A 10,873-nucleotide genomic window follows, 5' to 3' on the forward strand; every position below is an offset into this window, starting at 1 on the left:
TTAATTTTTTAAAGTTTTAATTAAATTTCTTTTTTTTTTTTTTAGAGAGGTTTTTCTTTTTTTTTTTTCCCTATAGGGCGTGTGCGCTTGCCAGACAGACAGAGAGAGACATAGAAACCGAAAGTGAGAAATCACCCTCCAGGGGGGATGGTCATGCCGCAATCCCTTCTCCTCCATTCTCCTCTCGGGATCTTGGGCACGCACGCACACATGCCCGGCATGAGTTTTAAGCCACAGGGTTTGGGACGCGAACCGCAGTCTACTACGTGGGAGTCCAGCGACATAGCCATTACGCTAACGGCTGGTTCCCTAATTAAAAATTTTTAAGAGGTTTTTGGTTTTTTTTTGCTCTAGGTGCTCACCAGAGAGACAGGAAGCAAGAAATCACCCCACAGATGGATGGCTAAGCTGTAATCCCTTCTCCTCCTTTCTCCTCCCGGGATCTTGGGCATGCACGCACACACACACCCAGGTCCTGGACTTGATGCATGGTTGGCCATGTGGGAGTCCAGTGAGGTAACCACTGTGTCATCTGCTGGTACCAAATATTTAATATTTTTTTTTTAAAGAGACTTTTGCTTGGGGTGTTCACTTGCCAGAGAGATAGAGAGAGAAAGAGAAATCACTCTCCAAGGGGGATGGCCGCTCCACAACCCATTCTCCTTCTGGGATTTTGGGCACACACATGTGCCTGGTGTGAGTTTCAAGCCTCTGGGTTCAGGACTCGAACTGTGGTTGGCTATGTAGGAGTCCAGTTCCTTAACCACTACGTCACCCACTGGCCCCAAAGTGTTTTAAGTTGCTATGGTTAGTGGTTTTTGTTCCCCAAGTAATTCAGGATTTTCTAAGGTTATCTTTCGCTGATTTCTAGTTGAATTTCACTGTGGCCTGAGAACTTAGTCATTTTAGGCTGGAATGGGGTGTGACTTGTTTTGTGTCTCAGAATATGTCCTATGTTGGTGAAGGTCTCAGTGACACTTTTGAGTGTGTGTGTGTGTGTGTGTGTGTGTGTGTTTTATTAAGAATTACTTATTGGGGCCAGCAGATGGCACAGTGATTACATCCCTGGACTCCCACATGGTCGACTACAGTTTGAGTCCTGGACCCAGTGCGTGCAGGCCTAAGGTCCCAGAGGGAGAATGAAGGAGGACTGAGACATGGCCACCCCCACCCCCATAGGGGTGGGAGGTGACTTCTCACTCTCCCTCTCACTGTCTCTCTCTCTCTCCAGCAAGTACACACAGCCTGTGGCAAAAATCTCTTCTACAATTATTGCTTATTTATTCTTTTTAAAATTTACTATAGGACACATGCACTCACGAGAGAGCGAGAGACAGCAAGCTACCAGGTCTGGGACTTGGCCCACAGCCAGCCCTGTGGGAGCCCAGGGCCTTAACCACCATGCCACCTGCTGTCCCCTCCTTACTCATTTTCTTTCTTTTTTTTTTTAATAATTATTTTATTAAACTTTATGTATTTATTTTTAATTTGACTAGAGAGGGACAGAGTGAGAGAGAAAATGTGGGAGGAAGGAAGCAAGCCACCAGGTCCGGGACTCAAACCATAGTCGGCTATGTGGGAGTCCAGCATTCTTAACCACCATGCCACCTGCTGGCCCCGTGCTCTTTACTCATTTTCTACCTACTTGACTTGTTATAGAGACGTCAGCACTCCCCTCAGTAACTAACGATAATCGTGTCTTCACCGGTCTCCCCTCCCGATGATCAGCCTTTGACGCACAGCTCTAGGGCTATTATGCTCTGCTTGTTGATCCTTTGCCATATAAGGGCCCTCCTTATCCCTGTTAAGTATTCTGACATCTAGTCGGTCTAGACCAGCAGGCGGCATGGCAGCTAAGGTGCTGGATCGCACATGGCTGACTGAGCGGTTTGAGCCCCAGACCTAGCAGCTAGACACACACACAGGACACGTGTATACGTGTGCCCGAAATCCCAAGAGGAGAGAGGATTGCAGAGTGCCCATCCTTCCAAGGGGTGATTTCTCACTTTCCCTTTTTCTCTCTGGTGAGTACACATGCCCTATGGCAAAAATATTATATATGTAATCTTGTATACACATACATGTATACATGTGTGTATATGTGTAGTGTATATATGTGTGTATGTATATGTGTGCATATGAGTGCTGTGTGTGTGCACATGTGCGTGTCCATGTATACACACATTCATATATATGCATATATAAAGTCAGTGTAGTTCTTTTGATTGGCATTTATATAGTATATTTTCTCCTTTTTTTTTTTTTTAAGAGATTTTGGCTATAGGGCACGTATGCTTGCCAGAGAGACATACAGAAAGCGAGAAATCACCCTTGGGGGGCTTAGCCACACTGTGACTCTCCTCCGTTCTCCTCTCGGGATCTTTGGCATGCATGTGCGCACATGAGTTTTAAGCTGCCAGGTCCAGGACTTGAACCATGGTCAACTACGTGGGAGTCCAGCAATGTCAGCATTATGCTATCTGCTGGTCCCCTTACCTTGTCATTTTACTCTTATTTTTTGTATCTTTTTTTTTCTTTTTTTTTTTTTTTTTAAGTTTATTGTATGTTAGGCATGTGTAGTCACCAGAGACAGAAGGAAGGTGAGAAATCACACACATCCCTGGGCGAGGGTTGGGGGGACAGCCAAGCTGCAATCCCTTCTCCTCCGTTCTCTCTCAGAATTTTGGGCATGCACACACATACACACATGCCCAGGTTGAGCCACCGGGTCCAGGACTCGAAACACAAAGTCAGGGTGGGCAGGTGGCACAGAGGGTGAGGCGCTGGACCCGCATGGCAGAGTGCCGCTGGCGACCCGGCTCTGCTCTTACCCCTCCCGCAAGCCTGCTCGGGGTCTTAGTGGGAATGAGGTGGACGGGTTCACCTCAGTCGGGGGCAGGGGCTGGTAAGGACTAGACCAGGCCACCCGGAGCCTGAGGGGACGAGGGGAGGTTTCTGCCCAGGCCAGCCGCAGGCACTACCGGGTCACCCCTCCTCTCTCCTGCCCTGCAGGTCTCCCTGATGGGGCTGAAGCTCTCTCCTCCCGTCACTTTCCAGCTCTGCGCTGGCTCCGGCCCCGTGTTCCTCAGTGGTCAGGAGTGTTACGGTCAGTCTGACCTTGGCCATGGGGGGTGAGAGTGCCACGCCCCACACAGGGCTGGGCAGGGGTGGGAATTCTTGGAGAAAGTCCCCAAAGGTGACACGACTGGCCCTGGCCCCAGGTCCTCCCAGCCCCAGCTCCACTTTCACAGAGTAGTCGTGAGGAGTGAGTGACAGCTAGCCCCGGGGAGCTCTGGAACCCCGGCTGCCGTCAGCAGCAGCAGGCTGGTACACGCACAGCAGCCTGGCACAGGGCTGGCACCCGGCAGTCCTTCCCGGGCCTGTTCCGTCAGGGTGCCCTCCTGCCAGGCACCCGGGGCAGGTCCCATGTCCTTCAGATAGGGTCTGAATTCCTAGCTGCCTGGGTAGGGTCTGGCCTCTCCCCTGCCACCTTGCCCACCTTCAGTCCTGTCACCCACCCCTCTGTGGCGCCTTCCCAGATCTCTACCCACCGTGGCCTCCCCCAGGAAGGGTCTGGCCTTTACAGTGGTAGGCGGGTAGTGAGCGCGTCCCACTCCTGGGCTGGGAGGGACGTGTCCCCTGTCAGGAGCTCTGCCACCTGCTGCCACCCCGCCCCCTTCCCATGCCACGGCAGAAACTTCAGACCTGCTCTGGGAAGAGGAAGAAGAGGAAGAAGAGGGGGAGGAGGAGGAGGAGGAAGATGACGACGACGATGATGCAGAGGTGTCTCTGGAGGACACTCCTGTCAAACAAGTCAAAAGGCTGGCGCCCCAGAAGCAGCCAGATGTTGCTAAGGTGGGAAGAGGGTGCAGCTGCTGGGTGAGGTGGTGACCCGGCAGAGCCACCACGGGACCGGGCACGCAGCGGGGGACTGCAGAGACATGGGCATCCAGGCTGGCCCTGGGCCGCCCTAACCCTACTAATGTACTTGGTTTTGGTTTCCAGAAAAAAAAGCTGGATAAAGAGGAGGAGGAGATGAGGTAAGGCCTTCCTCTGTTAGAGCGGCCCCGAGCTCTCAGTGGAGGTGCGCGTGCTAGAAAGGACAGGGACGGGGCCAGCAAGTGGTGTGCAGGGTAAGGAGACTGCCTCCCACACAGCCGGCTGCGGTTCGAGGCTCGGACCCAGCAGCTTGAAAATCACACCAGGCACATCTATGTGCATGCCCAAGTCCCAAAAAGAGAAGGGATTGCCCATGGCCATCCCCTGGGGGGCGACTTCTCACTTTCCCTCTCTCCCTCGCTGTCTTTCCAGCACGTGTGCTAGCCCTATAGCAAGCTAAAATAAAAGACAGAGGTAGGATTCAGCTGGGTACTCCCACGCAGTGGGCACCCATGTGTGGCAGCCCAAAGGCTGGCCCAATCACCTTCTCACTCCTGACCTAACTGCTCTCAAGCTCATTTCCTCTGGAGAATCCCATCCAAAACACAAAGAATTACATGCGCTAGGAAGCTTATCCCCGTGAGGGGTTTCATTTGTTTTTAATATGCCGGAGGACATGTGTGCCAGCCAGAGAGAGGGAGGGAAGGAGAGAGAGAAAGGAAGCACCCCCCCAGGACATAGTCACACCCCAGCCCTTTCTCCATCACCCCCTTTGCGGGATTTCAGGCCCACACACGCTTGTGCGCATGCACGCTTGGCCTTTTTACAAGCTGCCACGTCTGGGACTTGAACTGCACAACCAGCCATGCGGGATCCAGCTGCCTCAAGTAGCAGACCATGGGCTAGACCAAGTATTTAAGTAAAACAGAAACTGGAAGCATTCTAAATGCCGGCCGGTTGTTGAGCAAACTGTCACGTGTTCTCCATGGAATATTGCAGACATGTTCATAAAGAATATAGCAACCTGCAAAACGATGAGTGAAACGAACAGAATAGCAAATCATTCTCATTTTACCCAATATATTTTTAGAAGTTTGACAAAAGAAAACCTGGAGTCACTAGGTGGCATGGTGGTTAAGGCACTGGATCCCATAGAGCTAACTGCATGGTTCAAAGCCCATACCTAGTGCTTTGAAAAACACACCAGGCTTGTATGTGTGCATGCCCAAAATCCCAAGAGGAGAATGAAGAAGTTACAGTATGGGCACCCCACCTAGGGGTGATTTCTCACTTTCCCTCTCTCTTTCCAGTGAGTGCATGCTCCCTATAGCCAAAAAAAAAAAAAAAAAACTAAACACGGGGTGCGGGGGGGAGGATCCTGAAAGACATTTTTTAAAAATTAAGAATTATTTATTTAATTCTATTTTGTTGTTATTTTTTAAATTTGACCAGAGAGAGAGAAAGGGAAAAGGAGAAAGCAAGCTGCCACATCCAGGACTTGAACTGCAGTTGGCCACATGGGAACCCAGCACCTTTAACCACCTTGCCACTTGCTGACCCCTTAAAAAAAAGTTTTTTTCGAGAGGTTTTTGCTATAGGACGTGTGTGCTCACCAGAAAGACAGACAGAGACAGAAAGCGAGAAATCACCCCCCAGGGGGATGGCCATGCTGCAATCCCATTCTCCTCTCGGGATCTTGGGCACGCATGCACACACACCTGGCGTGAGTTTAAGCCACCAGGTCCAGGACTCGAACTGCAGTCGGCTACATGGGAGTCCAGAGACATAGCCATTATGCCATCTGCTGGTCCTGTGGTCAGTGTTACTTCTATAATGACAGGCGCATGAGAAGAAATAGACACCTCTTAAGCAGAGCGCTGCTCCGTGGGTGAGCAGTAGGAAAGGGGTCCTGCAGCCTCCCTGCTCCCGGCTCTGGCCCCTCCATCCTGGAACTGTCCAGGCTCAGCTTTGGTGAGGGGAACCAGGAGGGCCCCAGAGCGGACCTCAAGCTGAGTGCGTGCTCTTTCCCACCTGTATCCCCATTTCTTGCCCTACCCAGACCCAGTCTTAGAGACAAGAGCCCTGTGAGAAAGGTGAGTACTGATGGCGCTGGGCCTCTGGGGGGAGGCCAGTGGTCTCGGGAGGCTGCCCAGCCCAGGCTGCAGAAGGGAATGGGAGCCCTCCCTTCTCTCCACAGACCAAGCCCACACCCAGATCGAAGAAGCCAGGACCCAAGAAATGAGCCAGGAGTGGCCCAGTCACTGCAGTGACCCAGGGGGCTCGAGAGGGTCCCCACCTGGCCTTCCATCCGAGTCTGACTGAAGTGCAGCAGTAGTGAGGGAACACAAGGGCCCCTGTCCCCAACAATCTGGCTTCAGGGGGCTCTGGAGACAGACCTCGGGGCCATAATAAAGTTTGCTTTAGCAGGTCCCGGCCTCCTCTTCCCTAGCCCGCCTCCTTGCTGGCCAGCCAGTCCAGCTGCCCGGCAGAGGGTGACCGCGAACCAGCCCACCTGCCCGAGAGCCACACACCTGCACACACCCGACCCGGTGCTGCTTTCCCACTTTCCCCAGTCCTTCTGGCACACCCCGACTTGGAGGGGAGACCTGGGCAGCAGCTCAGCCTCGTGGCCAGCCTCACCTCCTCCCCTTGCCCCTGCACTCACCAGGCTGGGTCAGGCCTGGTCCAGGGAGGTACCTGCAACCAGCAGGGCTTCCTCCCCATGCTCCCCTGGGGCAAGGCCCAGATTACAGGTGCAGAGCTCTGGTGACCCCTCTCACCTGTGCGGCTGCTGTCAAATGCAGAGCCTCGTGGCACCTCTGGCCATCTGCCCCTCCCTCCCGGGCTGGCTTCCATCACGGGCCAGTGCTCGCTCATGCAGCCCTCACTTGTGGGAGCCCAGAGGCCTGCCCCTTCCCGGTGGGGTGGGGGAGTGGACAGGACAGGGACCCAGCCCATGTGCCACCTGAGTGGGGTTCAGTCATGCTTTGAGGGGAGGCTAGTTGAGGCTGGGAAAGTGGGTGAAGGGCCCCCACATGTCTCAGAGCTCCTGCCCTCTCCCAGGCCTACAGGGTGGCACAGAGACTTGCTTGCCCCTGGGCCACCCTGCTGAGTCCCCAAGGCAGGCAGGCACACAGATGGCCCTGTGCAGGGTTCCACTGGGGACCTCTGCTGAGCTTTTTTCTTGCTCCCCTGCGACCCTGGGAGCCAGTGGGGAACTGGCTCTGCTCTCTACCCAGCACCCTCCCTGAGACCCCCAGCTGTGAGTCCCAGGAGGTCAGAGGGCAGCCACTAGGCTCTAGACTCCTCTGGAGGCCAGACAGAAGAGGGCAGGGGTGGCAGCCTTGCTGGTCCTGCCCGCACCACCCCTCGGCAGGTGAGGACGAGCTAACCTTGGCTCACTGAGTGGAGACTAATTTGCAGAGGCTGGCCAACCCCAGGGCTGGCCTTCCTGTTACTGTCAGGTGTTTCCACAGGACAGGCTGGCTGGGAGGTCTATGGTGGTCTCTGGGCAGGGGTGCCGAGCAGGAGCAGGGTGTTCTGACACAGGCCACGTGGGGGCCTGGAGGTCAGGGCCTGCATCAGCCTGAACATGCAAGCACACTGGCTGGGAGGAGGGTTGGGGAGGGTGTGGGCTACCTGAGGAGGGGCAGAAGGCTCTGCCCGGAGCAGGGGTGCAGAGGGCTAGGGCAAGCGGATGGTGTGACTACAGTACGAGAACGGTACACACCACCTTCCCCACCCTCCAGTGCCCACAGCCACACCCCGAGGTGGGTGTGACAAGCCCCCTCTCGGATCAGGGCAGCAGGGAGGTTCAACAGCTTGCCCCAAGCTCACACGGCCACTGGGAGCCGCCCTGACCCCAGAGCCTGAGCTTGGGTCAAGCTGGTCACTGGAGAATGAGGCCCATAGGAAGTCATGTCAGCTGAGAGCAGGGGGCCTCCTTGCAGGTGGCCCCTGCACCCCGGGCACGTGAGGGCCCCCCAGGATCAACTCTGAGGCAGTAGTGGGGATGAAATGGCAAAGGTGGGTCTGTCTCATCACTCAGGTGCCCTTTGCCCTTCCCTGCCCTTTTCAACAGGGAAAGGGCGGGCTGGGCCCTGGCTGGTGGTGACAAGAGATAGGTCTGCAGGGGCTCTGTTTGCACCGGCTGAGTCGTCACAAGCAGGCGTGAGACGGTGGCTGGGGGTGTTGAACTTGGCACTAGGGGGTGGCGATTAACCCCGGCAGCCAAGGCTACTCGTTTTCCCTACCACCTCCTGCAATCCTCCCAATAAACATGACGGAATCTTGCCCTTCTCCCCACCCCGGGCCGCAGGGAGGGCCCCTGCTCCCTTCGCTGTCCCTGCCGCACTTGATCCTTCCCAGGGAGCCTTTATCTCAGTTGACACAGTGGGAGTTTTGACAGCCTCAGTGACAATAGCCAGTCCCCCTCTATAGTATGGGGAGCCGAGACCAGAGACATACAGGGATTCTCCCAGGTCGCACAGCCTGGGAGGGCCAGGGAGGGGGAAGACCCAGGCTTCACACTGTCTCCCCCTCAAGGCCCACCACTGGCTTTCCCATGGGAGCAAAGAGAAACCACGCCAGAGCGCCAGGTCTGCAGATCGGAATGGGAAGGGGCCAGGACCAAAAGCCCTCTCTCCCGTGACACAGCCATGCCCAGAGCCCCTGGCACTGGCCCCCTGGCTGAGCCCCAAGGCCAAGCCTGACTGCTGGCATCTGTTACCATGGAGACCCAGCCTAGGCTGAGGGCTGCCTACTGTCCCTACCACAGGAAGCAGGTGCTAAGGTTCAAGCCCTGAACCACTTCCACTGTCCCCAGCCTTCCTCCACCCTCAGCTCCCCCATGAGACCCAAGGCCTGGGCTGCCCCTCCACAGGTCTGTGCTCTTAACCTTTAACACCCGCCTGGGAGTTGCAGAGTGGGGGGTGGGCGTGGGTCAAAAGTTTCCCAGAGAACAGAGCAGGAGCCAGCCCGAATACATCAGAGAGACGGGTCTGGAAGTTTCTACCGCAGAGGCAGAGCAAGACTTTGGGGTGTCAGTTGCACTCTCTGGGTCTCTCCTTTGCAAGGAGGAGTTTGACCAGTGACCAGTTTGGATATTCTTTGAGTTTCATTCCCGAGCCCTGGGCTCCCAGTTAGGGGAGGTCACACTTCCTGCCCCAACCGGTGAGCCCAGCCGGCGCTAGCCTGGGAGGCGGGGCGGAGCAGGGAGGCTGGACAGAGCCGCAGGTGTCCGCGTTTGAGCAGGCAGGGGTGGCAGACACTGTGTGGATTGGCGCAGATCAGCAAGGTGAGAAGGCACCTGGAGGTGAGAGGTTCGCCCTCCCTGCCCTCTCTTCCGGTAAATAAATCCGCATCGGTGTTTTCCTTCCCCTTCCCATCCGGGTACACTGAGGCCTGAGCTCTGCTTCCTTCCAATGGAGCTTCCCTCGGGGACGTCCTCCAGCACCTGCCCCTCAGCGGTCGCCACCATCGTTGTCCACCCTTCTGTAAGAAGGGAGCGGCACAGCAGCCGGCTCCCAGGGCCTCAGAGTGCGCCTTTAATTCCCAAACCCAGGAGGACACGGACATGGACATGGACGGGATCCATGCAGGATGGAGACTCGGAAGCGGGTCCCTCTGTTCGCTAGCTTGTCATCCTGAGCAAGTCGCCTGTCAGCAACATGGGGTAAGAGCTGCCAGGGTGCGAGGCAGTGTGGACTGGCCACAGGTGTGACTAGGGCCCACGGGAGGCCCCGACTCTGCTCAGTCCTCAGCGCCCCGTGACGGTGCCGAGAGGGCGAGACGGTGGCGAGCGAGGCTGGCCTCAGCCGAGAACAAGGTCACACGTGGACACACGAAGTCTGCTGCGCCCTGCTGCCTCACGCACCCCCAGCACCCTGGCACCACTGTCCCCTTTTCTCAGAAGAAACTGCAGAGCACCCGGCACTTCAGCCCAGGCCCCCAACCTGCTGCACTCCAAGTCTGCGCCTGGTCAGCTCAGCCTCGCCCCTCCTTCCCAGTGGCCAGGGGTGACAGGCAGAGCTAGCGCTCCAGCCGGGCCCACCCCTTACCCCCTGGGGGGAGACTCCTCCTTTTAAGGCCGCTTCAGGGGATTTCCAACCCAGAGCCAGGACCAGCGACCCCAGCCCCAGCTGCAGACCTGCAGCTCACCCTTGGGGAGATGGGGTGCCAAAGTTGAGGGCCAGAGAGGCTGACCCTGAGAGGAGAGGAGCCGCCTCCCCCCGCAGCCTGCCACACACTCTGCAGCCCTGCAGCCGGTCCAGCGGATCCCTGAGGGTCAGCAATAAAGCGGGCAGTGTAGGGCCAACCTCCCTTTCCCACTCCGCTCCGTCCTGCGCTTGTTCTCGGTAGGCAGCGAGAGGCTGGCAGCCCAGAGGGCGCCAGCGTGCCTGCCCCCACCAGCGTCTGCTGTGCAGCCTCACTGGCCAGGAAGGTGGACACCTCACACCTCAGTCTCCCAATTATACCCTCCTCTCCTCCTCCCTCCTCTCCTCCTCCCCCTCCTCCCTTCTCTCTCCTCTGCCCCCTGAAAACCTGTGGCTCCAGAGACCTTGGCTTCTCTGGGACTCTACCCCTGGGGACTGCCCACATCTGCTCTAGAGTTGGGGGCAGGGGGCAACCACCCCAAGAAACCCTCCAGCCATGGGAGCCGCCTGCCTGCTGCCCAGCCTCACCCTGTAAGTGTGCTGCCCCTGGGCTGGAGTTCTGGAGTTGTGTTTGTTGCCATTTGCAGCCTGGGGCAGACCTCATCCTCGGACTCTCCTGCTGGCGGGATGTGGGGGGCCTGGCTGGGGCGCCCACACCTGGGTCTGCCTGTTTTCCCACACAGGTGCTTGCAGCTCTTGGTTCTCTGCTGTCAAACTCAGGTAGGTAGCCGCCTCGCTGACTTTTCTGTGTTCTCCCTCCCTACCAATGTGGGGGTCCCCTTTCCAGAGGACAGGTAGGGCAGGTTTGGCCTCTCCCTGGGTCCAAGAAGCACTGAGGT

The 10,873-nt window shown here is 56.6% G+C and overlaps 2 protein-coding genes across 2 annotated transcripts in view; both read left to right on the plus strand.

Annotated features, from left to right (window-relative positions):
- Positions 1-6,778, plus strand: part of NPM2 (nucleophosmin/nucleoplasmin 2) — a gene marked incomplete at its 5' end in the record, with an annotated part of 12,604 nt that extends 5,826 nt beyond the window's left edge. The window contains 5 exons of the mRNA XM_006156479.3: positions 3,013-3,106; positions 3,695-3,855; positions 4,006-4,040; positions 5,939-5,972; positions 6,077-6,778. Of these exons, the coding sequence (XP_006156541.1) occupies positions 3,013-3,106; positions 3,695-3,855; positions 4,006-4,040; positions 5,939-5,972; positions 6,077-6,121 (369 nt within the window). The remainder of the gene's footprint in view (positions 1-3,012; positions 3,107-3,694; positions 3,856-4,005; positions 4,041-5,938; positions 5,973-6,076) is intronic.
- A 2,770-nt stretch (positions 6,779-9,548) lies between these two features.
- FGF17 (fibroblast growth factor 17) overlaps positions 9,549-10,873 on the plus strand; it is an 8,757-nt gene continuing 7,432 nt past the window's right edge. The window contains exons 1-2 of the mRNA XM_014590875.1: positions 9,549-9,553; positions 10,718-10,828. Coding sequence (XP_014446361.1) covers positions 9,549-9,553; positions 10,718-10,828 — 116 coding nt within the window. The remainder of the gene's footprint in view (positions 9,554-10,717; positions 10,829-10,873) is intronic.

Source organism: Tupaia chinensis, unplaced genomic scaffold, assembly GCF_000334495.1.
Source record: "Tupaia chinensis unplaced genomic scaffold, TupChi_1.0 Scaffold000494_1, whole genome shotgun sequence".
Taxonomy (NCBI): domain Eukaryota; kingdom Metazoa; phylum Chordata; class Mammalia; order Scandentia; family Tupaiidae; genus Tupaia; species Tupaia belangeri.